The sequence below is a fragment of the Carassius auratus genome, unplaced genomic scaffold (genome assembly GCF_003368295.1).
Source record: "Carassius auratus strain Wakin unplaced genomic scaffold, ASM336829v1 scaf_tig00216674, whole genome shotgun sequence".
In the NCBI taxonomy this organism is placed as follows: domain Eukaryota; kingdom Metazoa; phylum Chordata; class Actinopteri; order Cypriniformes; family Cyprinidae; genus Carassius; species Carassius auratus.
In genome coordinates, this window is record NW_020528685.1 from 99400 (window position 1) to 127069 (window position 27670).

At 36.0% G+C, this 27670-nt stretch overlaps 2 protein-coding genes across 4 annotated transcripts; one reads left to right on the forward strand and one right to left on the reverse strand.

The window, feature by feature from the left end:
* The first annotated feature begins 7848 nt into the window (after positions 1–7848).
* LOC113098794 (ADP-dependent glucokinase-like) lies at positions 7849–15901 on the forward strand. 3 transcript variants are annotated; one of them, XM_026263881.1, is made up of 8 exons: positions 7849–8164; positions 9496–9731; positions 10069–10294; positions 10963–11025; positions 11970–12090; positions 12237–12433; positions 12609–12707; positions 13272–15901. In XM_026263881.1, the coding sequence occupies exons 2-8, from the start codon at positions 9499–9501 to the stop codon at positions 13833–13835; spliced, it is 1503 nt and encodes a 500-aa protein (XP_026119666.1). In that variant the 5' UTR covers positions 7849–8164; positions 9496–9498; the 3' UTR covers positions 13836–15901. The 3 variants fall into 3 exon arrangements, with proteins under 3 accessions (XP_026119666.1, XP_026119665.1, XP_026119667.1); XM_026263880.1 differs by having other exon boundaries at positions 7852–8164; positions 9473–9731; XM_026263882.1 differs by having other exon boundaries at positions 7853–8164; positions 9473–9731; positions 13275–15901.
* Positions 15902–16160: 259 nt separating this feature from the next.
* LOC113098793 (Bardet-Biedl syndrome 4 protein) lies at positions 16161–26677 on the reverse strand. Its single transcript, XM_026263879.1, has 16 exons — positions 26610–26677; positions 25790–25841; positions 24863–24942; positions 24713–24776; positions 23736–23847; positions 23503–23575; positions 22304–22357; positions 21975–22102; positions 19368–19422; positions 19181–19249; positions 18931–19083; positions 18676–18847; positions 17667–17736; positions 17436–17580; positions 16615–16822; positions 16161–16536 (listed from the first exon to the last, which is right to left on the reverse strand). The coding sequence occupies exons 1-16, from the start codon at positions 26631–26633 to the stop codon at positions 16382–16384; spliced, it is 1614 nt and encodes a 537-aa protein (XP_026119664.1). The 5' UTR covers positions 26634–26677; the 3' UTR covers positions 16161–16381.
* Between the last annotated feature and the right edge of the window lie 993 nt (positions 26678–27670).

Here is a 27670-nt window from a genome sequence, read left to right on the forward strand (position 1 = left end):
GTCAATGCATGCTGGGAATGACAGAAGAGCATGAGAGAATGCTCATTTTTGGGATGTAATATTCCTTTAAATACATTCCCATCTGAAATTTGTCTGAAGTTCAAATCAAATCTGGACCAATAATCTCCTCATTCCATGTGGTTATTTTTCAAATGAGCCATGATGGTGTAATTATGTTGTTAGGTTGTGGACGTTTCACACAGCTCTTTGAGAGTAATTAAACCTCAGATAGACTGTGATGTGTGCGCTGTCAGCCTTGGCCTTCTGTAGCTCAGCTCCACATATGCTCTTGATAAACAGCCGAGATTCTGGCAGAGTTTGCTGTCATGATAGTCCTTGTTTATATCCAGAGTTTACCATGAATCACCACCTTTGCCACTACGACAGAAAGGGAAGGAGGAAACAGCATTTGCGTGCTGTCATACTTTGTAACAGATATCAACCTCACACTTGCTCCTTTTTTTGCTGACAGCGTTTTTGTGTAGGCACTTAAAGTCTTTTGAGGTTGTGTTTTTGGTTGCTGCTGTTCTAGAACATTTTTATGTCACAATCCCTTAATTACACCCCTTCCTAAAATGTGGAAATATTTTCATTATGTAGTTTAATTGAATAGAATAAAATACTTGTACAAATCGAATATTCTTTCAGTTTCTCTATAATTTATTTCTATTTTTTCATTATTTTTTTTCCAGCCCCTATAGCGAGATCAAATAAAAAAGGTGCATTCATTCTAGAATTTTCCTGGCTGTATTTTGTGCAGTTTTTCGAAAATGAAGTCACCATTGCTGTTCTCAGATGTTTCCAGTTGTGTTTGTTACTGCAGCTCTAGAATGTCTCTGTCACAATCTACAATATTTCCATCTGTATTTGTTACAATCATTCAAGACTTTGTCTCACTGCAGCTATTCTAGAATGTATTTTTCGTGGTCTGTTTTGTTAAAGCTGCGGTAGGGAACTTTTGACGCTCTAGCGGTTAATAAACAGAACTGCTTGCGTCTTGCGGAAGAACATTGTAGCCGGAACTACTTCTCCCTGTTTATGTCTATGAAGAATCACAAAGGTACTGGGTTACTCCGCCGCGGTACCCCGAAGCAATCTAAAATAGTCCGAATATAAACACTTATTATAGGTGCACCCTAGTGATTCAGGACAAGCTAAAAACACGGTTTGGAAAATGGATTAATGGTGTACTCGCTTATTATATATATTTTTCTACATTTTGAACACAAACAAAGTTACGGAGCGCAGCTCTGATTGGTTGTTTCTTAACGGGAGCGGATGACTTTCTGCAAATGACAATAGGACACTGGGAGGAGCCAGAGGAGCTTGATTTATTCACAGATTATCTGTCTCATATTCTACTGTCAGGACATAATGACAGGTTTAACAAATATGTAAAAAAATATTTTTTTTTTTACAAAAGTTACCTACTGCAGCTCTGAAATATCTTTTAGGTCTTTTTTGTTCCAGAATGTGTATTTGTTAGAGCAGTTCCAGCTATTTCCTGTATCTGTATTCATACCTGTTGTGCTCAAATGAAGAATGTCCTCCTTCCGTGTCTGATATTTTCAGATCTGTCAGACTGTGGCTAATGCTGGAGCTTGTCGAGTGTTTGCCATCAGTGAACCCCACATCCTGGCTCCGGGGCATCAAGAGGTCTGAAGAGGGGAAAGCACTCTGCATGGAAATGGATGTCACGATCAGCCCAGTGTGATGGAATATGAAAATGTGTTTTGTGAATGAATTGGATTCAGTAGAGCGCCTGGGGGGACGCCCCAGTCCCAGATGAACGCGAGAAAGAAACAGCCGTCAATTGAAAAGATAAAAACGCAATCTTGTGCACCTGTAACCTTTAAGATCTCTCTCTCTCTCTTTCTCTCTCTTTGAGAGTATGGAACGAGTCAAGGAACCAATATACAGTACGTGAGGATATGTGTGAATCTGTGAAGGTGAATTAAAGATCCACACACACAGAAGCCTAGCAAGAGTTTGAGGACATCTCACTGCCAATGCTTTTATAAGGATAAAGAAGTAACACATCTGTTCAATTACACACACATATACTGCTCTCATATCACCGATTGGTATTTGTTGAGCTCAAGGAGAAACAGAATGAAAATTAAATAACAGAAGCCAAAAAAAGGCTAGTTCAGTAAAAAATCTCTCATTTACTCACACATGTCATCCCAAACTTGTATGCTGTTATTTTACGAAGAGACTCTATAAAGAGTGTTTTCTACGCGAGGACAGTTCATAGTGACCATCATGAAAAAAAGAAAACACCATTAAAGTACAGTAGTTCATACAACTTGTGTGCTATTATACAAGCCTTCTGCGATCATACGAGGGTGAATGCATAATGACAGGATTTTCATTTCTGGGAGAAGTGTTCCTTTAAGAAAAGATCCATGTGAGACTCAATAGATGTATTTAGGACGTCTCCTGTAATACCCTCGAAGAGAATAACCATTCAAAGCACACCACACGAGGCGTAACCTCATGGAGACCTTCCGCTTACAGCTGGCTCGATGTGATTTTAATCTGTCTCTCACCAGGTCAGGACTCGAAGGGTTTAACTTATTAAACCAAACAACCTGCAATCAGAGAAGCCTCATTCTACATTCTGTTTGAATGTGAGCCAAGCTGAAAGCAATCTGGGCTTTAAACAAACCAATCTGCTATCATACAGGCCAGCATTTCAAACATAATCCAAGACCGTCCTCAAAGACCAAAGGGGAAACGTGACATATTTCCTGTTCAAACAGTAGCTAATTTAAGGCATAGCCACGAGTCGTGATTTGCTACTCGCTGTTATTTATTATTTGACTTGTTGGCATGTTTCACACTGTCTTCCCACCTCATGAAGTTGTAATTTGTCACACGTTGCACGTTAATGCACACACACCTATCATATAAAGGTGCTGATATCCTTGCCTTCGTTAGAGCTGCAACAAGCCCAGGTCTCCGTCACGCTGAGATATATAATTAACACACAGATCAGCGAGGAGACGGGCCGAGGGTCACTAATGAGTCCACAGAGACTCGCACTAGACAAAGAGGACAGTGGGCGACGTATGGGTAACTGAGAGCTGTAATAACACACAGATTACAGCAAGAGTTCCCTCCAAATTAATACTTCTGTCATCATTTACTCACCTTTATGATGTTCCAAACCCTTATGACTTTTTCAGTGTTTTTCTTTCTGTTGGACACAAAAGGATATGTTAGTAAGAATTTTCACACTGCTTTTCTTCTTCTTCTTCTTCTTCTTCTTCAATGGATGCAAAGAAAAAATATATAGTATATGCACTGGAGGTCAAAAGTTTGCAATAATATATAAAGTACAGACAAGAAGTTTGGAAACATTACTATTTTTAATGTTTTTGAAAGAAGTTTCTTTGCTCATCAAGCCTGCATTTATTTGATCAAAAATACAGAAAAAACAGTAATATTGTGAAATATTATTACAATTTAAAATAATTGTTTTTAAATGTATTATACTTTAAATGATCATTTATTTCTGTGATGCAAAGCTGAATTTTTAGGATCATTATCACATGATCCTTTAGAAATCATTCTAATGTGATGATTCATTATCAAAGATGGAAACAGTTCTGCTGCTTAATATTTTTTTTCAGAACATGTGATACTTTTTTAGGATACTTTGATGAATAAAAAGTAAAAAAAAAAAGAAAAAAAAAAGAAGAAGCTATGTTTTTAAAATATAAATATTTTGTAATAACAATATACACTACTAGTCAGTAATTTGGGGTCAGTAATTATTTTTATTTTTTTATAAAATCAATACTTTTATTCAGCAAGGATGTGTTAAATTGATAAAAAGTGATAGTAAAGAATTTATTTATTAATTTTTTTAATAAATGCAGTTCTTTTAAACCTCTTATTGATCAAATATATGAGACAGCAGAACTGTTTCCAACACTCATAATAAATCAGAATATTAGAATGATTTCTAAATGATCATGTGATCGACTGATGTTACATGTGACACTGAAGCCTGGAGGAATGATGCTGAAAATTCAGCTCTGCATCACAGGAATAATTTATTATATTTTTAAAGTATATTCAAATAGAAAACTATTATTTTAAGTTGTAATAATATTTCACAATATTACTGTTTTTTCTGTATTTTTGATCAAATAAATGCAGGCTTGATGAGCAGAAGAAACTTTTCAAAAACATTACAAATAGTAATTTTTCCAAACTTTTGGTCTGTACTGTATACGTTGCAACAAAATACAGTAAAAACAGTAATATAACTATAAAAATATTTTATATATTATAGATATTATTATTATTATATTACAGATATTAATATCTGTGCTGCTTATTATTTTTGTGGAAAAATAGATACAATACCTTTTTTTTGTAAATAAATTAATAAATACTTTTATTAAGTAAGATGCATTCAATTGTTTAAAAGTGACAGTAAAGACATATATTTATCAAAACATTATCTCAAGATAGAGCACCATTGTTGTTAGTTTTTTTTTCTTCAATAAATTGTTTGCAATGAAGAAATGACCATTGAATGGTTCTATTTAAAATCCCTGTAAATCAGCATATTATTCTGATTTCTGAAGGATCACGTGACACTGAAGATTGGACTAATGATGCTGTAAATACAGCTTTGATCACAGGAATAAATTACATTTTACCTTATATTCAAACAGAAAATGGTTATTTTAAAATGGAAAATGATTTCACAATATTACTGTTTTTACTGCATTTAAGATCAAATAAATGCAGCAGGCGAGACTCAAAACTCAGTAAATAAATAACGTATATGAATGTAAATGCAAAACACAGAAGTAGATGTATTTATTTTTTAACAATCTTGACATGCTTTACTGTAGCTGGACATGGTAAACAGAAACTTTGAACAGTTTTCATTCATTTCTGTCTGAAACAATCCTTTAACGAGCCACTTATTTAGTGTGTTTAACACCACCAAACAGCAACTGACAGCATCTCTGTGATCATTATTTCCAGATTAATGGCCGTTTGAGCAGGTCCAGTGTTCGTAATCAAGGGCAAACACTGGAGGCCGATGATGAATTATTAATACGCTCATGCTGAGATGCCATCGTTTGTGTGTGTGAAAGAGTGAGTGAGTTTTAATCTCTGATTCTGTTCTAACTTGACTCCACTATGAAATCGGTTAAGCCGTCCATTTCCTCCCGCAGATTTGCTGCTAATCGTTTTCGCCAGGCCTCGTCCAGTCTCTTTGATATACCTTTAATCTGCCGTAAGTTAAATTGTGAGGCAATTCTCACTCGTTCCCCCGCATTTTTCAGACCAGTATCAAAGGCATCCTACGACAGATCCAACCCTGAGAGAAAAATGTGTTGAAACGAAACTATTAGTGAGGAATATTTCAGGAAAGCACAGAGATCAAAGATGAGACGGTGAAAACACTTCTGCAGTAAAATACAAGCTCTTTGAGTCTCTGGGAAGTTGAAGTTCACTGAATTGGTGCTCTACGCTGGCGTCCCGTGTTTTAAGTGTTCAACTTTGATTGCCGAAGATTTAAAGGATTTCTAAGTTGTTAAACATCTAAGTGTAAACCTTGCTGTGATGTTTCTATTGAAGTTTCTCATCATGGGAAGTAAAAATAGACTAATAAGTCAGATGACATTGAGAATATAAAATTTTATTATTCGAAAGGTTAAATTCATATTAAGATTAAAGTTGTGTTTGTTATTGAAGCTTGTTTCTGCCACAGGATTAAATGAAAAAAAAAAAAAAAAAAACGGTCACTGCAACAATCTGATCATCTGGATTTCCAAATTTGTTCAGTGAAGTTAAAAATTAGATATTTAACTTGGAACTGCGAGAATGAAAGTCTGAGTTTGTACAGTATCTTGCAATTTGTTTTAGACTAAACCTTTTCTTGGAATTATTACTACTGATTTTTTCTCAGAATTAAAATAAAAAATCCAGAATTGTGAGATTGTGATATAAGCTCTGCAGTCTGAATTCTGACTTTATATCTCGCAATTCAGATTTTTTATCAGAATTGCGAGAAAAAGTCTAATTTGGGAAATATGAAATCAGAATTGCAAGGAATAGAGTCAGAATTGCGAGATATAATCTCATATGAGAGTCAGAATTCTCAGTTTATATTTCGCAATCCTGACTTTTTAATCAGAATTGCAAGAAAAAGTCTAATTTGTGAGATATAATCTCATAGTTATGAAAAAAATAAAAAAAATTTGAGTTTATATTTCGCAATCCTGACTTTTTCTTAGATTTGCGAGAAAACAGGCCAAAACAGAATTGTGATAAATAAACTTGGAATCTTAAGGAAAAAATTTAGAATTGCAAGAAATTTTGAATTCTGAGTTTATTTCTTAATTGGGACAAAAGAGGCTGTATTTTGAGATAAAAAGTCAAAATTATTTATTTTTTATTCCATTGCCAAATCCAAGCTTGAAGTACTTGTACTTGAAGGCCCATCATACCTGTGGTGCATTGACTAAGTTACTCCGATTTAGATAACTGCTTTAAAAATGCACAAGTATTCCACCACTAAAATGATTGTTTACACGAGTTATTCTCAATGTCTTGCCTTCCTGTTTACAGAGAGCGTGAAGCCACTGTTAAAGGTGTTTTGCTCCACTGAGTCGCTTCATAAGTGCCTCTCAAATTCACTCCCTAAAGAGAACCTCTGACAAAATGTTTTAATCTAACTGTAGTCTAAACCAACAATCAGTTTATGACTTTTTACACCATTTTCTAAGGGATCATTTTCGTAGGAATTTTGTAGGTGAGTTTTGGCGCTCAATCTGTTCAAATTCACCTCACGAAACTGTCCGTAAAAATACTCAAGTTGACCTTGATTTTTTTTTTATTTTTTATAAAACACTGTCGTTTTAATGATACACTTGTAATAAATAATATTTTGAGATGTGTACATTTATAAAAAAAACGGTTCAAATTGTAGGAACCTTTGTTTTGTCGATGCAAAGATTTTATCGATCACTTGAATGATTTATTGGTAAAGATATTTATTACAACGCTGATATTATTATAGGAGGTCATCATACGTAGAGTTCTAGTTGTATAAATCTAATAATCCACTCCAAATGTATTTATGTCAGGAGCTGCTTTGGTCTTTACTTCAATCACTAAAGGGAAAACACCGCCCCCTGCTGACCAACATGAGAACTCATTCCTAATGCTACTATCATATTTGTTGTTCAAACATTGTATAACCACAGTAAAATGTCCTGAAAATATGGCATTTCTGTAGTACTGGGTCTTAGGAAGAAATGCTGATGAACAGAATCCAGCACTAGTGAACTGCTCTGAGATAAACTGATGTAACACTGTTAGTATTTGCTGACTGTGTTCTTGTTTATTTTATAAACTGCTGCATTGCCATCCACACATCCAAAATCCATATCAAGTAAATGAGTTTGCGTCTCTGGGGTTCACAGTAAAATATATACATTTGGAAGCCGAAAAAAAATAACCTGTCATGCTCTACTTGTAATTACGTATTGACAAAAGTTGCAGCAAGTTTAATTGCTACACAAACTCTGATTAGCCTCACTAAAGATAATGTTGTAAATCAGGTCAAGATGAAACAAACAATAAAAGCAGTTTAGAGAGAGAGAGAGAGAGAGAGAGAGAGTTGCTTAAGGTGTATCCTATATATATATATATATATATATATATATTAAAACTCGCTGTGCTCCAATAATTTAGACGTGGCGCCGGGTAAAGATGTTTTCACTTTGCGTCAGTGTATCCACTCAACGTAATGTTCCGGTTACGTCACTGATGCTCGGCGGAGCCTCTGATTTGTTCATTTGGTTCGCTCTAGCTGCAGTTAGACAAAAGCCAACAAACATTTACAACGTTAAACACTGACAATAGCAGGCATTTGGACTTTTTTTTTTTTTTTTGCATTTTGTAACATAAATTAGCTCTTCGTTTAATTTAATTTGTAATTTTATCTCTGATCCCAATAAGATTTGATTTGAACACTTACTAATCGATGGCGTGACATGTAAGAGTGGAGCGGCTAGTCACTAACTGAGAGACTTTCCTCAAGCGATATCTCAGAAGGGTGACACAACTCAACTTCACCACATACACACTCTCTTTCGTGTCGTCTGCGAGTATCTTTTGTCAGGTTAGTGATCTGCCCATCTGTTCGATGAGTGTTTCGATTATATTATCTTAAAGATAAAAGTGACTGTCCTGTTTATTGCTGTGTAAAGTGGTGGTTTATTGGCTATGGGGCTAGCTCATGTTAGCTCATTGATTTCACTCAAACCTGTAACTTACTAACCAGAAATGTTATTTTAGCTACTATACCATTTTGCACGAGGTAATCACGGTCTGATGTGTGAATTTATTTGTCGCGTTGATTTAAAGCCCCAAACATGAGCAGAAATGGGCTGTTAGCACTAGCCTGCTGCTGATGTTACTTTGTTACGGATTTTAGTTGCATAATTATCAGCTTTCAGTCTAATGAACCTGTCAAACAGAGATGATATATATGGAGAGAGATCTGTGATCATGTACTGCTCACTCTAGTGTTATAAATAGATAAGCATTGATTTCAGTGGTACATATAAAGTCTACTTCCTGTGAAAGAGCACAACACAACATGGTATTACTATGGTACGTCCACTGTCATGAAAACACGATAGTGCCACAGTATGTCCAAAAAAAAAAGTCTTATCATGATACATGTCCAGAAGTATGGTATTAATATTGTATCATGGAAATGTCATGTTTTTTGATTATGCATAAGTAAGGTGTCGGAAAACATGGTATGACAATGGTGTATGTCCAAAAACATACTACCATGATACATGTTGAAAAAACATGGTTTCACCATGTCACATGTCCACAAAACATGTTACATGCCCACAAAAACATGATTTTACCATGCTGCATGTTCAAATACACGGGTTTACCATGTTACAGGTCCACAAAATCATGGGTTTACTATGTTATATGTCCTAAAAACATGGTTTTAGGATGTTACATGTCCACAAAAACATGGTTTTATCATGTTGCAAAAACACGGCTTGACCATGATGCATGTTTAAAAAAAACTTATTTACCATGATGCATGTTTAAAAACATGGGTTTACCATATTACATATAAAAAAACATGGTTTTAGGATGTAACATGTCCACAAAACATGGTTTCACCATGTTACATGTCCACAAAAACATGATTTTACCATGCTACATGTTCAAATACATGGGTTTACCATGTTACATGTCCACAAAAGCATAAATTTATCATGGTACATGTCCAAAATAACATTGTATTGCAATGGTACATGCCAAAAAGTATGGAATAACCATGTTACATGTCCAAAAAATAAGTTTTGCCACGATACATGTTACAATGCCGAAAAAGCCATTTAAATAGAGGCCCCAGTCAGAGCCCATGATGAAATGAGTGAGTGTGTGTTCACAGGCCGTGTGTGTGTGTGTGTCGAGGTCATGTGGAGGAAGGCCGTGCTGGTGGCGCTGCTGGCGTTGGGGATGGGGTATCTGTACCACACTGACCCGGAGCTGCCGGCCCGTGTGCTGAACTACGTCAGTGAATCTCTCCCGCAGATGGAGCCGAGTGACAGCTCCGAGCCCCGCCCCCCGACGCTGGAGGAGGCCATCGCACGCGCCTGGCAGACCCTCATCACGGCTCCGGCCCGACGCTGGGCGAGAGTGGCAGTGGGGTGAGTTACCCTGACAGAGCACACATTGTTCATTTGATCAGTCCTTTCCTTCGGATGATCGTTTGTTCATTATTTTATTTTTTATTTTTTTACCCCATTCATTCTTCAGTTCCACTGTTGTTTCTGTCTGTCTGTTTGTGTTTTTATTTTTTAGTTTTAGTAATTTCATATTAAGGCATTCATTTGTTTCTTCATTATGTTTTGATGCTTTCGTTAATTCATTCATCTGATCAGTGTTTTGTTCACATTCGGGTCACATATTACGCAGCAGGTCTGAACACGTGCGGGTGTGTTTGTTCTAGAGCCCTTCCCATCATGCCTTTGTTTCCTCTGTCAGGGTGAACGCCTGTGTGGATGTGGTGGTGTCCGGGGTGGGGCTGCTGCAGGCGCTCGCTCTCGAACCTGGATCCGGCAGAGACCATGTGGTCCTACACGGCAAAGAGGACCTGAAAGAGGCCTTCATCCACTACATGGGGAAGGGCGCTGCTGCAGAGCGCTTCTTCTCAGATAAGGAGGTTTTTCAAAGGATCGCACGGGCGGCTGCTGAATATCCCGGCGCTCAGGTGCGAGATGAAGTCTTTTATGACAGTAGGAGGGGGTTCTGTGGTCTGTACCACATTGTTTTCCCTCAGGCCATGAATAGAAGGTGACTGGACAGAGATTAGCTGGTCTCTGAGCAAACTAAATCCTGTCCAGCGAGTTTGACTGCTCTGATTCAGGCCTTAGTGTGGTGAAATCCAGACTCTCTCCATTCAGACATCCATAGAGCACTGAGTCTGCATATGTCCTATAATATCTAGTTTAATTTTGGCATGCGCTGTAAATGGATCTGGCCCTTGAGATCTGACAGTTTCATCTGAATGCACACGAGAGGGTCCGGAGGGGAATTGAGTTTCTGTGTCAGATTTAATTTGGCATAATCAGCGGTAATTAAAAGACACAGTGGCTGGACCATGAGTCTTATGACAGGCTGTTTTCACGACAAATTATATGCATTATATTATACGCACGTTTTCATGAAAATGATATGCAATAATGTAACACAATTTTTTTTTCTTATAACATTTTAGAAAATGTTTCTATCGTAACTTGACAGAAAATCTGAAATTGTCAGAGGAGAAGTCTTTTTCAAAATATAATGAGTCACATAACAGAATCGTTTGCTCCAAAATACACTTGTAATAAATCATTTTAATTTGAATAAAAACTGATTTTTTTTTGTCTCTTGCAGCTTTATGTTGGTGGAAATGCTGCTCTTATTGGCCAGAAACTGGCGTCTAACCCAGAACTTGTAGTAAGTATTTGTTACAAGCTTACATCATGGCTTCACTAGACGCTTAAAGGAACAGTTCAGCCCAATGACAATTAAAATGTGCTGAACATGTACTCACCCTCAGGCCGTCCCAAGTTGTAGATGAGTTTTTCTTTATCAAATTTGGAGAAATGTAGCATTGCATCACTTTCTCACCAATGGATGTGAATGGGTGCCGTCAGAATGAGAGTCCAAAAACACCACAAGTAATCCATATGACTCCAGACCATCAATTAATGTACTTATGTGTGTGTGTTTGTAAGAAACAAATCCATCATTAAGGTGTTTTAACCTTAAACCATCACCAAACCATTGGCTTTTGGGCAAAATACGAGTCAACAATCCATAATAATGCTTCCTCCAGTGAAAATTTCCATCCCCTGTTGTCCTCTCACATCAAAAATCCACTCGCAGATTTGTTTAGAGCTGTTTTGACTTGTAAACGGTGTTTGATCAGTGCATTTGTCTCTCTTACCAGATGACCTTTTCACTGGAGAAAGTAATATTAGGATAGAGGTGGACTCATATTTTAGCAGGAAGCAATGGTTTGAAGTTAAAAATGTCTTAATGATGGATTTGTTTCTTACAAACACACAGCTTTTTTCTTCTCAAGTCATTAATTGATGGACTGGAGTGTGGATTATTGTGATGTTCTTATCAGCTGTTTGGACTCTCCTTCTGACGGCACCCATTCACTTCCATTAGTAAGCAAATGATAGAATGCTACATATCTCCAAATCTGATGAAGAATCAAACTCCTCTACATCCTAGATCAGGGATGGGCAACTTCGGTCCTGGAAGGTCATGGTTTTATGTCAAAATGTCCGAAAATTCCTTCATATAACAAGTTTGATCATTCTTTAAAGAGCAGAAGCAGCCCATTCATACCTGATTATAGTTTACTGAAGTGTGCTGTTTTCTCTCAGGTCCTCTTATGTGGTCCGGTGGGGCCGAAGCTTCATGAAATGCTGGATGAACAGATCATAGTCCCACCAGAATCTCTGCAGGAGATGGATGAGTTCCACCTGATCCTGGAGTACAAGTCAGGTGAGAGCGACCCACTCAAAACCACATCCACATATCACGTCATTTCTGTCACATGACACATTTGAAATGTGAGTATTATAAGATGTACTCCATGGCACATTGGTACCGTTGGGTTTTTGTGTCTCTGAGCGGTTCCTCTCTGACAGGTGAACAGTGGGGTTCCTCGAGAGCTCCTCAGGCTAGCCGCTTCATCCTGTCCCATGACGTGTCCAACGGTGAAATGAGCACGCTGGAGACATTCGTGGCCAGTCTGGACGAGTTCCAGCCGGATCTGGTGGTTCTGTCCGGACTGCATATGATGGAAGGAATGGGCCGGGACCTTTGGGAGGAACGACTGAAAGAGGTGTGAGCCCAGAAAACCCTTAAGTGCCTATCTGAGTCAGTGTAGTTACATATAAATTAAATGGATGGTTCTGAAACTTTTGACAGGTCGTATTATGCTGTTCTGACAGTGTAAAGGAGGTATTTTGAGGTTTGTTGGACACTGTTCTCAAGCACTGTGTTCTGACTTCCTGCAGGCGGTGGTGGCCATCTCAGACGTGAGGAACGAGGTGCCCATCCACCTGGAGCTGGCCAGTATGACTGACCGAGACTACATGAACCTGATCCTGCAGGAGGTAAATGTGTAGGTTTAATGAAGGAAGGATTGTTGGTGGTGGTATACAACAGTGTTGGCAAAATGTTACTTATAAAAGTCACTCCATATAGTTTTCCATTGCTACAATGTTACTTTTATTTAAATGCTACTTTTTTTTTATCACTTTTTTGAGATCCTTTTACAATTAGTTTTATTTGAGTGATTTGCAGTCCTGAAATATTATAGAATTGATTACATTCTTAAATAAATGAAGTATTTTTTTTTATATAATTTAAGTTATTTTAAGTTATAATACTACTTCACAATATTGCTGTTTTTACTGTATTTGTTAACAGTAAATGCAGCTTTGGTGAGCAGAACAGACTTGTTTCAAAAATATTTAAAAGAATCTTAGACACAAAAATTTAACCTTTTGAGTGCCAGCTCTATAATCAAACAAATTGCTTATTAATCCTTATCACAAACTACTGGAAAATTGCTCAAATCTTATGAGGTAGCCTTTGTATATATCAGTCAATTAAAGAAAATAAATTCTAGTACAAATCAAAGCAGAACGACAAGGTATTCTGTGCTCTTCTGTTAGCAGGTCTTGCCCATCGTGAACTCCATTGGTCTGAACGAACAGGAGCTGCTGTTTTTGACTCAGTCCGGAGGTGGACCTCACGCTGACCTCACTTCCTGGGACGGCATCCCCGATGTGGGCCGCGTCAGCGACATCCTGCTCTGGGTCCTGGAGCAGCAGGGCCGGGTGGACCCAGAATCTGAAGCCGACCTGACCCGGATCCACTTCCACACGCTAGCGTACCACATCCTGGCTACGGTGGACGGCCACTGGGGAAACCAGGAGGCGGCGGTGGCCGCAGGCGCCCGTGTGGCCAGCAGTCAAGCCTGCGGTCTGCAAGCGGTAGATGTCACGAAGGTGGTCCTCAAGGCACCGCTGAGCTTCTACAGCTCCTTCTCAGAGCCGAGGAAGAGTCTAACGGTGGACCCGACCCGACCGGTCACCGTGTGGCGCAGAGGAAACGTTTCATTCCATCTCACACCTGTCCTGGTGTGCAAACAGCCTCTGAGGACTGTGGGATTGGGCGACGCCATTTCAGCTGAAGGCCTTCTGTTTTCAGAGGTCACGCCTCAGCCTGAGCTCTAAGAGACGCCTCTCATTCATCCTTTTGAAGATATGTCCTCAACATTAGGTCTTAAAGCTGGGGAAACAGACTTAGGGGGAATCAAACGAAGGGATGTTTTTCAGAGCAAAACAAGTTTGAGGTGCAGGGCACTCTTTGTTTTTTTTTTTTTTTTTGGTTGCTACTTTTGTCTAAAATCACATTGTGAAAGACGGCACTGAACGTGACGACGTGAGCCAGGTTCTTTAAACAAAGATGAACATTCTGTCATAATTTGCTCACCTTTAAACCTAAACGACCTTCTTTATTACATTAGAAATTGTCCAGAAGTCAAACTCCGTTTTCGGTGAGTAAATGATGACAGAATTTGTATTTCTGGAAGAACTTTTTTAAAACTATAATAAGAGGAGATCATACTCTGGTTAACAGGTGTACAAGACCTGCAGCTGCTATTGGGACGAATGAAAGCGAACGAGAGAATGATTTTAGAGTCTTAAACGTCCCAAATCTCCATTGTACTTCCAAACACTCCTTTATTTGGGTTATGAATGTTAATTAGTAGCAGAACCGGAAGCCCATCAGGTTTACCAGGTTTATCCAGTGATGCATTATTTTTCCCTTAAGCTAAGTAACATTAAGTTCTTATGGAAGCATATTACTGCCACTGAATAAAAACTAAAAAAGTAATTGCGACTTTTTTTCTCTGAATTGCGAGATAAAGACAGAATTTTGTGATATAAAATCGCAGTTTTGCGGAAAAAAATCAGGATTTGCAAGATATAAACTGCCAACTACGAAAAAAGTCAGAATTCCGAGATGTAAACACGGAATCGTGAAAAAAAAAGTCAGAATTCCGAGATGTAAACACGGAATCGTGAAAAAAAAAGTCAGAATTGCGAGATGTAAACATGGAATTGTGAAAAAAGTCAAAATTCTGAGATGTAAACACTGAATTGTGAAAAAAAGTCAGAATTCCGAGATGTAAACACGGAATTTTGAAAAAAGTCAGAATTCCGAGATGTAAACACGGAATTTTGAAAAAAGTCAGAATTCCGAGATGTAAACTGGCAATTACCTCTCTTCATTTTTTATTCACTGGCAGAAACACGCTTCCTTAAGTTCTCTTAACATAATGAAATTAAAAACAAATGATTCCAGGGTCAATCTAAAGTCAAAATAATTCCTTAATATTAGTTAATAGTTTAGATCATCAGTTTACCTCTCGGGATTGTGGCCATCATTTACTGCACATATGATTAAATACCATTCATTATTCTCGTCTTAATCTTAATGTTCTTCAAGATGGGAATCTAGCTGTAGGTTTTTGTAAATTGGAGCCAGCATTATTTGTATATAATAAGAGAAATGGTAAATATTTCCCATTCGTTCTGGTTTGGTCTGTATGTAGTGTAGGTGGCATTAATGACGACTGTTGTGATTTATGATGCTTCCTGTTTTTAAAGGTTACACATAATGAATCTGTCATTTATTCTTATGAGTCATGAAGTTACCATGTACCATCCAAACACTTCTGACGTATGATTTTTATTGTTTTATTTGAGATGTACTAATTAATCTCTGTGAATTATCATCTGTCTTAAACCAGCATTAAACCCATTTTGAGGCTTTTTAACTAATGCAGTTTTAGAAATGAGCCACGAATGGTTTTATGAACACTTTTCACACAATTGTGTTTGTGTTTCCTGAATGAGGCAATAACTGTGAGAAATGCCTCGGATCATGAACCTCATGGATCATGTTTTGTACTGTATTTCTGTAACACTACATTATTGATGCTGTTAGTTTCTCAAACCAACAAAAGAGGGGACTTGAAAGGTTTTCTTGTTCAGATGCTGCAAACGTTGAGTGGTGGTGTGAGAAACTAACAGAAAGTTCACATTCATGAAACTTATTTTGACTAGATCAAATGTTTTAGGGTTCTAGTTTGCACACGTGATTATGCAACAAAGTCTTTAAGAGTTACTGGGCAAAACGTCCTTCAATCATAAATGTTGAGACTAGAAATAATAGCTCTGTTAACTTGAGTATGGAATATTTTTATATAAATAAAACACTTCTGTACTGGATATAAAATGACTCAGTTTCTTTGTATTACACAGACCCGAATCTTAAAAATAAATCCAAATATTACCCAATTTAATTTTATTACCCAGTTTTTCTGCCGGTTATGATATGATACAATAATTTTTCACCTTACAAATAGTTGTCAAAAGCCAGAATGCTCTTATTTTTTTGTGTGAAAATGTGATATGCTTGGCACTATTTCTGGAACCAGCATCTCAAAATGAGCAAAAATTAAATAAAAAATAGTATTGGATTTCATTCAGTTAAAAGACAAAACAAGGACATGCTTTTTATGCAACACTTCTTATGCAGTTCTATTTTTTCTAAAGGTGGAAAGACACAAATGAACTGTCTACATTAATATAATGCACCATTCAAACAGACATCTAAAGATCTGCCATTGTAACTCTAATTCCACTATATATAAACGCTGTGTACTGATAAGTTCTGATAAACCTCTTCAGCCTTGGATCTAGTTTGAGCTCTATTCAGCCACTGCTTTGGGTTTACTCTTCTTCTCTTTGAGTTTGGCCGGTTCGGCTGTCTCCTCTACCTCGTCCTCGTCCTCGTCCTCGGGCTCAGGCTCTCCGGGATCGACTGTAGGGGGAGACGGGGCACTGCTCACGTCCGCTTCTGGCTCTGGAGGGGAAGACGGAGCGTTAGGGTGCACTGATCTGTGTTAATGACGTGAAGTTGATGGGCTGAGCGCTTCAGCACCTGCAGTGATCTGCATGCTCTTGCTGTAGCCTGCGGCTGAAGACATGGCCTGACCGAGGGCCTGGTTGGTGCCCAGGGGCTGCTGGGAGCTGCTGGGTTTGCTGGAGGATGACCGCTGGCTGGTCTTGCTGTCTTTGCCCGGTTTGCTCCAGTACAGGTTCTCACCCGCCTGCAGAGCGGCGCCCAGTTTCTGAGCCATTTCAACCAGCTGTTGAGAAAGAGTGTGTGTGTGTGAATCATCATTAGTAAAAATCAGATTGAATAATTACCAGACTTACATAATGAAGAAGAACAGATGAATTAATTAATAAAAATAATAATAATGTGGGCAAAAAAAAGTGTTGCGTTAAATTTTTCATAATTATAATAATTTTATATTTTTTTCTGTGTGTGTATATATATATATATTTACATTTACATTAAGCAAAACTATAAATGATTATTATAAATGCAGAGATTTATATATATTTTTAAATGGTAAAGAACTCAAATATAATGGTATTTATTATATTGATTTTGATTTTAAATTGTTAGATTCAATATAGTTTGTGGGCATTATATATTTAATAATCTTATCAAAATAACAAAAACTGTTAAATCAAAATTTAATTTAAAAGTTTTCATTTTGCATTTAGTAGTAAAATTCCCGTTTTCTCACATCATGGCTATACTGTTTTTAATAATAATAATAATAATAAATAAAAGTTGTTTCAATTTTATCTGTCACTGTATTAAACAAATGAGCAGAAGGATTGTTTTGTAACACTAGGTGTTGGTCTTGATAGACAGATTTAGGTCAGAATAAGACTAGGGTTCAGTACCTCTGGGTCAAACTCAGTGTTAATGTTACTGTCAACCTGAGAGTTGACTTTTCCCTCCATCTCTTGAAACTGCAGCAGGGCGGCCTTCTTATCGCCCTGATTATACAGGAACACCGCAAAGTTCAGGTTCACCAGCAGGTTCGATCTGCCAGACAGAATACACTCACTTTAACTCAACTAGTCCTGTGTGTTACAGATCTACCAGCACAGATCAGTGTGTGAAGTACATACTCATCCAGCTGGACCGCCTGCTCGTAAGACCTGCGGGCGTTATCTGCGTCGTCCAGATTGGTCAGAGCAACTGAGGAGGGTCACAGCAGAAATAATCTAATTCAGTTCATCTGGACAGATACTGATTCTCACATTTACACGGTTCTTTAAAGGAACTGTTCTTTTACAAAAATAAAAAATAAATATATAAATATATATATATATATATATATATATATATATAAAATTAAAGTGCATAATTGCATTCATTTTTAATGTAAAGAATTAAGTAAATAAAGTAAACAGCAAAAATACATCATTTTACCTTTAAAAAATCTATTTCAAACAGCAGCAGTTGTTATCAGATTATTATTTTTAATGTAAAGTAACACCTTATTTATTTTTAATATTAATTTTAAAATATATTTAATAGCATAAGGCATTTTTATTTTTTAGAAGTAACAAATAATTTTTTTATATAAATTAAATAAAACAAATTAATGATGGAAACATGCTCATACATGGATGATTTAAATGTGTATATTTTTGTGTACAATATATTATTAATATAATATATTTTTATTGCCTTAATACACTTTTTTTTATGTTTTTAATTTTAAAATAAATTTAAATATCACAATACATTATTATTTATATAAAAATCAAATTATAAAAATATTATTTACATTATTATTTTTTATGTAAAGTTACACATTAATAATTTAATTAGTTAAAAAGCTACTATTCTATTTAAAAATATGACCTTTTTTAGTAAATGTTGAAAAAACATTTATAAATATAATAATTTGTATTAAATAAAAAGCTAAATTAACACATACTATCTTATTACTTTATTACTGTCTTTTTTCAGTAAGTTTTTTTTTTATTGTTTATATTTTTTAAATGTATTTTTTTTTACGTTAAGTTACACTTTTAATTTTTTTTTTTATGTAATAAAAAGAAAAGCAGCACGTTGCATGTTTATAAAACTATGTCAGACTCCTTCAGCAGTAGTTTTTGATATATTTACCGGCCAGTAGCATGTAGAGTTCGCTCATGCGCGGCCGCAGGTTGATGGCGGCGCTCAGAAAGTGGAAAGCTGATGCGTACTGCTGCATGGTGAGATGAACCAAACCCAGATTATACAGGATCTTCCAATCAAATGGAGATAGATAGTTTGCCCTCTTCAGACAGCTGATGGCCTGCAGGAGAGAGACAGCGGGGAAGAAAGGTAAAACAGGTCAAAGAAAAGCACGAAATGTGCTGGTGACAGTCTCTAACTCACAGCCACGTATTTCTTTTTGCCAAAGAAGCACATCCCGATGTTATTCCAGAGCGGTGGGCTCTCAGGGACGGAGTACGCCGCCACACGGTACTTATTCATGGCCACGTCATAATCTCCATGAGTCTGCATCATACTGCCGGCCGCGAGGATGGCCTGAACACACACACACACACACACACTCACAGTTAATGACACTTCAGAGACAGTTAGTAAAAGTTCGAAAGAACAAAACTCCTTGAAACTATCCCACCTTGAAGTTATTGGGGTCGTATGTCAAAGCGTTTCCGAGGTGCTCAAAAGCTTTCTGGTATTTCCCAAGCTAATGAGAAGACAACACAAGACAGAAGTAAACAAACACACTGCTAAAACACCTGCATCTGCGTTCTGCATCCTAAAACTGTATGTATCCGAGTCTAGATGGATGTTGTGATGAACACCTGCATGTACAGCAGTCCCAGTGTAGTCAACAGCTCCGTGTTCTCTGGAGAGAATCTGAGAAGGACACAGATAGACATAACAGGGAATATTTTAACCCAAAATCAAAAGGATGAACTTTATGTGAAGTGTTTTTAAGACAATCTGACATTACTCTCCTGACGAGGAAGCACATTTGGCTCCAGCTGGCATTACAAACATTCCCAAACATCGGATTTGAAGGATGACACAATGTTGATTGTTGGATTTGCATTCAAAGTATCACACTTCAATCGACCAATCAGATTTTAGGGGCTTTAGGTCTCTTAGATCCCATCTTACTATGAGCTGATTTGAGGGGGAGTTGAATGCACGATTATTGATTCAGATTGAGAGTGTGGCAGGAGACATGAGAATGATGAAAGCAGCGAAAGCTCCTCCATCACGTGTGTGTTTGAGCGGCTCATGTTATTAATTCAGTACTGTGAGGCACATCTTCCCGCTATCGCGAGGTGAAGCGGGTGGAAAAGTGGGAGCTCGGAAAGCTCCTCTCATTACGGCGCGTCCCACTGCTGCACGTTACTAATTCATCAGCTCGGTGGGAGGGCTGCGATAATGAGGAGGTCTCAAACACACACACACACACTCCGGCTTAGAGCTCCCCGCGGGTCTCTGATGTCTGAGTGTGTGTGTGTGTGTGTGTGTGGACAAGGGGAGGAGAGTTTTTCAGAGTCATCTCCATTTCTGCTCTCCGGCAAGAGAGGAAAGTCAACAACAGTAATCAAGAGTCATCAAATCGTTGGATTCACGCTGAGAAAAGCAGATTAGTGATTCCTTTTGCACTTTCAGTTGTTGAACTTAAAAAAAAAAAGGTGTTTTTACAGAAGTAGCTGACCCCAAAAAAACTCAAAAAAAAAGCTCCGGGAAATAAAGTATTATAAAACATAAGGACCTAAGAAATTTTGCTTTTAGACAGAGAAGAGCTTTATTGATTGCTTTAGGATTTGGACAATATTCTGACTAATAGGATTAAGCGTTCTTATTATTTTCACCAAACTCTTGTTACCATAATGTAAAAAAAACCAACAACAATCACGATGAAAATAATAATTATAATAATAGTTATTATTATTTAAATATATATTGTCATAAACATGAAACTATAAACTATTTATAGATAATTCACACATATTTTGACAATTTATTTGAATAATAATTGTTATATAGTGACAAAATATCATCAAACTGTAATCTATTTGGACAAAATTTACAGATTTTATATATATATATATATATATATATATATATATATATTACATTATAAATATATATGATATTATGTATATTTAAATTAATAATACATGTGAACTATTTTATATATATTTTATATATACTAATAATTGTAAAGATTCAATATTGAATAATAAGAAAGTACTGTTTTTGTAATTATTATAATAAGTATACATTGCATTTATTGTTCTGAATTTATAGTTAATTTACAAATAAATTTGATTCATAAATCACTTTTGAATAAAATACATTCATTCATGAGCTAATTTAAAAATAAATATAATCAATTTATTAATTAACTTAGCAGAGTGGACTAAAAGGTCAATTCAAAATGTAATTAATTCATAAAAATAAACAAATAACTAAATAAATAATTCAAATAATTTGTCATCAACTACCCAGAAATAACCTACTTCAATTTTTGTCCATTCCACACAGAAGCTATGATTTGACTGCTCAAGTTATCTTGACTACTGTTATGATAGATTTATTTCTGCTTTTGCATCTTTTTTGGCGCTTTTTGACAGCAGTACTCGTTGTATGCACAAGAGCAGCGAGAAGATTCAGCCTACTTTTCTTTCGCACTGAAGAAAGGAAGTGTTCTGGGTTTGAAACAACACGAGGGTGAGTAAATAATGACAGTTTTTGGGTGAACTGTCCCTTTAAGGAGGAAAACAGACTCCTTCAGCAAGTCCTCAGGGGCTTTTCTGAGAGCCTTTAAAAGACAAAGAGAAAAGAAAAAACACACAAGGTAGAAAGAGAGAAAAAGAAAAAAGAGAGAGGTTCGCGCGGTCACAGTGAGACAGTAAATGAGATTAATTACAGCTATGAGCGCCTCACTGATCCCAGCATGCTTTGCTGCCTTGGGCGTCTTATCTGCGCCGTGGCAGAGCGACACGCTGAGAGCATCTCCAGGCGTCTGAAGTTGCTCTCTGGCAACAAAACTGTCTCGTACATCTTTACTCACGTTGTGCGAAACATGACCGAAAATAAAAAACTGATGAAATGCATTCTGGGTAAGTCACCACAAACACAAGACTTCAGACACTTCAAGAGAAAGTGTGTTGACTCTTTTAGTCAAATGTGACTGGTGACAAAACATGATAAAACATGTCTGGAGGTCCCAGCAGCTTCAGATCGAACGCTCACATGACTCGCAATAAAGCGATTTTAAGAAGATAAAAAAGCATAAAGTGTGTGTATTAAACATAAAACACACTTTAGAGCGAAAACAAATGAAGGTTCGCCAAACTTTACTGTCTCTGGATGCTCTTGATGAATGTAAAGTACCCTGTTGAATAAATGTGTGCTTAAAAGTGAGGTTGTGTATTGAGACGTACTCCACGGCGCTCTTGTAGACGTCAGTGGCTTTCTCTGTGTCGCCCTGCAGTAAGTGGATCTTTCCCAGCATCATGTAGGTCAGATCGTGTTTATTCAGCTGCAATGCCAAGTTTAACTGTTCTTCGGCCTGAAGACAGAGGGAGAACATGTTTAGCACAACATCAGATGAGGACATGTGAAACAAGATTCTCTCACATAGATGAAGACTATCCTCTGCCAAATCTGGATTCTTTCATACAGCCAATAAAAGAGAAGGAAGTGTGTTAAAAAACGTATATACTGCAGTAACATGGCAGATATTGAAAAAAACACAACTAGCTGCACTTACACTCCTGAAGTCTTTGGTGTAGATGTAGCAAACGCCCAGATTATGGCTGATTTCCTGCAGGTCAAAACAATCACACTTTTATGTAGTATTTCACAGGCATCTCATTTGTTTATTGTCAAACTAAAGTACACACACACACACACACACACACACACACACAAATCCAGATCACACCAGATCTGTGGAATTAAAACCCTGCAATCCAAAGAAAATGCTTTTTTTTTCTCTGTATAATAAAAGTGAATGGAAATCGGCTGTTTATATTTAAATACATATAATAAAAATAGTAAATCAAAACAACTAAATAAAATACACACAAAAATATATAAACCCTAACTCCTAACCTAACAATTTAAATAAATAAATACTAAATAGACAAAAATATGAAATATAGGCTCTAACGCAAAATTTAACTATGAATAAATGAGAATAATTAAACAAATAAAATTAAAAAAAACAATAAATCAATACAATAAAAACACATATTCATAAACACAACTCATATAATATTAAATAAATAAAATAAAGAGTAATCGAATAGAATAACTAATAATAAATAACTAAATAAGTACATTAAAAAAAAAAAATACAATAACTGCTTACTTGACAAATATAAATAAATGAACAAAATATAAACTATAAACCCTAACCCCTACTATTTAAATAAATAAATATAAACACTAACTTAACCAATAAATAAATATGTAAAAAAAAAAAAAAAAAACTAGTGATGTCATTGCGATTAATGGCATCCAAAATAAAAGTTTTTGTTTATGTAATATATGTGTGTGTACTGTGAAAAATGTATTCTGTATACCTGTATATAAACACACACATATACAGTATATATATATTTTTTAAAAATATTTACATGTATTTATATGTATATATGTACATTATACATAAATATTATTAATATCAAATAATATTATTAATATTAAACAAAACATATACCTACATGCATGTGTGTGTATTTATATATGTAATATTGTTTATTACATAAACAAAAACTTTTATTTCGGATGCGATTAATCTCATCACAAAAAATGTATGTAAAAGAGCGGTGTGAAGACATTTGCACATACAGGTCTGGAACAACATAAGAGTGCGTAAATAATTGGAGTTGATTCATTTTTGGGTGAACTAACCTTTTAAAATACACACTCATCAGACAGCACTCAGGACAGAAGTGTACTTACCCAGTCTTTCTGATTGAGACGTGCTGCTTCATTATAAACCTCGATAGCTGCTTTGTGCTTCCCTAACAGGAAACTAAACACAGAACAAACAGTTCATAAAATAACACATATCTTCATTTTCTATTCAGTTTACACAGATCCAGACCAGGTCAAACAGACACACCACATAAATACAGAGAGAGGTGTTTTAGTGATTTTAAACAATGGTTGTGTGTGTATGGGCTACAGCTTACAGGGATCGTGCCACTTGCTTGAGGTTGTCTGAGCTTTTGGGGTTGAGGATGGCACAACTCTGGAACAACTCCAGAGACTGCTGGATCTTCCCCTCTAACCGCATGATCAGAGCTGCACACACACACACACACACACACACAGAGCAGGTATTCACCAGATAAACTGAGACACATCGACTGTGTTTGGAAAAAAGCAGTAGTGTACTGCTCACTGCTGAGTACCACATACCACTCTTTAAATCTACAGATGTGTGTGAAACAGTAGATATGTTTCCATCCACCTATTTCCATGTGCATTCTGGATGATCACATGAAAAGAAAAAAAAAATGCTGGATGGAAACATCAAGATGCACAAAAGTTCTAAAAATGTGCATTAAAAATGTATGCGCAAAACTGAGTTGGATAAACTTTTTATCCAATAAGAAAAAATGTGCTAAACTATGATGGAAACACATTTATTGAATAAATTCCATCATACGCATTGAAAAAGTCATGTGACGAGATAACTTGACTAACTAGTGGAACGATTTCGTTCACAGCATCTATATGTTGTTTTGGTCGTTCTGAAATGCCTGGGGAAAGTCTGTCATCAAAGTATTTCTGTAAAATTACTGTCCTACATGACTGCATTCTTAAACAGCAGGTACGCACCTCTAAAAGCAATGACAGCATTTATTGTGTTACATCTGCTCTCTCTGAAGAGCAAGTTCTTTATTCGATATGAAAATTAATAAATATAATGCTTTATTCGCAAATGTTTTATGCGATATTCCAGTTTTGCACACAAGTTAAATTTGCATCTTTGAATGGAAACATATGTAGTGTTGAGTATCATTGACAAACTATTTTAGTTTTTTTTTTTAAAGAATAATTTTTTGGTGCTTTTTTTGGATAATAAGGAAGCAAACTGGGGGAAAGGTGGGGGGTGTTATATATATATATATATTTTTTTTTTTACTGTGTACTTTACACTGACCTTGCACATACACAGCATATTCACACATGCCTTGAGTTTCATGCAGCTGTTCTTTAATAATGGCCTGAAAACAGAAGGAACATAAATCTTAAACATTATTAAGAGTATTCTACAGCAATTAAACGCTCTCTGTAGGTCTTCTGGCTTTACCTTGCAGGTCTCATAATCTTTGCGGATATAATGCAGATGTATAAGCCAGTTTCTCCTCTCCAGGATCGGAAGCTCAGGAGCTGCAGACAGAGATGAATGTATATACTGTATGTATGCAACAATGCACAAAAGAGCCTAGACACTTAAAACATGTCTGAATGTCACGGCAAATGCTGCGGGATGTAATAATGTTCAAAAAATGTTTTGCTTGGGAAGTTTTATTGTACAACATTCTTTACAATAAAAGACACTTGTTTTGATATTTCATATGTATCGGAAGGACATTAAAACATTTTAACGTTGACTCAACTGTTCAGAAACTTTTTTAGGCCAGAGAATAATGAGATGAGGCTTATTCCGGCTGTTTCATCTTGTGTAGGACATTAACTGCTCTAATCATGAAAATGCAAATATCAAAGGCAGCATTGAAAAATCTGCTTCTATTTTGGATATAGAGGGCAGACAGGCTTGCTGTGAGCCGCAGCGGACTCTTCTCGCAGTGGGGGGCCGCACAAGACTCGTCCCGAATCCAGCGGGCCCCAGAACAAAAGGAGCCAAACATCCTTCTCCTCTTGCTTACAAGCCCCCTGGTAAAATCTGATCTCAATCCGTTCTATTCCTGGAAAGACTTTTCGCTCTGAGCCCTAATCCTCTTCACTGAAAAACTGGGCCGAAGGGGAAAACAAAGGCAAACAGCGCCACCCACAGGATGAGCAGATAAAGCAACGTGGTTTTGCAGTACTTCAGAAATCAAAACTGAATTTTTCAATAATTTATATTATTAATATATATATATATAGTGGAGTATATATATATATATATATATATATATATATATATATATATATATATATATATATATACACATATATATATATATATACATATATATATATATATATATATATATACTCCAGAGATTCTGACCTTTCTTTGGACGAGGTTTCTTCAGGTCTGTGGCCACAGGCAGCTGCACATCCTACACAAAGAACAAATGTAATATAGTAATCAAATTCAGTGTGCTATAATGAACATTAACCCAGTTTTATATTGATATTTCCATATTCATATATAGTTCTCTCTGTAATTTATAATTTTACATGGATTCTCGTTGTTTATTTAATTTAGTATTTATTTATTTAGGAGCAGAGATAACCTCACTGTTGTGCATTTGATAAATAAATGCTGACTGCTGACTAATATTATGCATTTTAATATTTAATATTTTACAAAAAGAATCATAAGAAACTAATTATGAAAAGAAATTATTATAAGAAGCTAATTATGAATTAATATATGTTTTGACAAATTTTTTGCTACCATGATTTATAAATAATTTCTATTACATCAATTTACTTTTATTACAGTGATGACAATATTTGTGACTGACGTAATATGTGGTTAACGGTCATGAATAACGTTACATATATATATATGAAATCTTAATGGTCCTAATATAAACTTGATTTTCTTTATGTAACACTCATTTGAAATCTTTTTTGACAGTCTTTGCTGTTCAAGATTAAACGAAATATGAATAAAATATAACGGTTAACGTTACGTGTGTTTTTTAAAACGTAAATCTGTCGGTTTGTTTACTCTTTGCAGATAACGTATATTTAATCTGACGAGCAACTAAATAACACAAATAAAGTAGAACGGCGGCTCCAGACTATCATAAACCATCACGAAGACGAGTAAATATCAGGAGTTGTTGTGTTTTGATGAAAAAAAGATAATTTCTCACCGTTTTCATCGCCTCGTCCGCCATCGCGCTCCGTTCCTCCTCACTTCCGGCGGACGCTTCTGTCGCTATGGCAACACCGCGACGTTCGTCATCACGTAAACTCTCTTCGACTCTCTCCAGCACAGAAATGATTTACAGTGGTAAAAGCTTACATGATAAAATAAAAATACCGTTATAAAGTCCATTATTTATTTACAGTCACTATATAGTAGATATAATGACTAATTCTGGTCGTTACTTTATTAGAATTACTAATGGTGAAGAATAAATCTTCATGCACATTATGAACATAAAAAACAAGTAATAATTTGATGCAAAAGTCTCTCTCAAACTATAGGTTGTTAGTTTAATTCAGACAAAGGTGGCAAAATACACAACAGAATCATTTCAAGCCATTTCTGATTAAATCATCTGCAGAGATTGAAAAGCACAGTCTTAACACATGGACGAGAAAAAGATCATCTGGAGAAGATGAGAGACACATCAGAAGCACATCTCATCATGATCCGGTCAAGAAATTATAGCATATGAGTGTCAAATAAAGACATGGATTGTTAGATACATATTTAATGACCCTGGGGCACAAACCCTTAAAGGGACAAAGTTCCAATAATACCTCTTCCGGTTTGTCACGAGAGACCGAATTGTCACAAAATGTTTTGTTTACATTAAATGTGTGTTCTGTGTATATTATATTATATTATATATATATATATATATATATATATATATATATGTACGGGGCGAATCTAGAAAAATATTGATGGGGTGGCGAGAAGGGGGCATCTAACTCAACCAGTTAAGAGCTATATTTAACCTTAGATGTAATATGAATATGGTCCCTGAAGCATAGGTTTTATTAGCTGGCAATAATAATAAATAAATAAGCATTATAGGCACAAATACAAATGTACTTTTAGAAATAGTTTTTTGAAAAACATGGTGTTATTGTTTTGGCAAGTTTAAATTAAAACTATCTATGAAAACTTGTGTGATATTCCTTTAAAATATTGTTTTAGTATATCTTTTTTTAAGTATATTTTACTAAGCAATTTCTAACA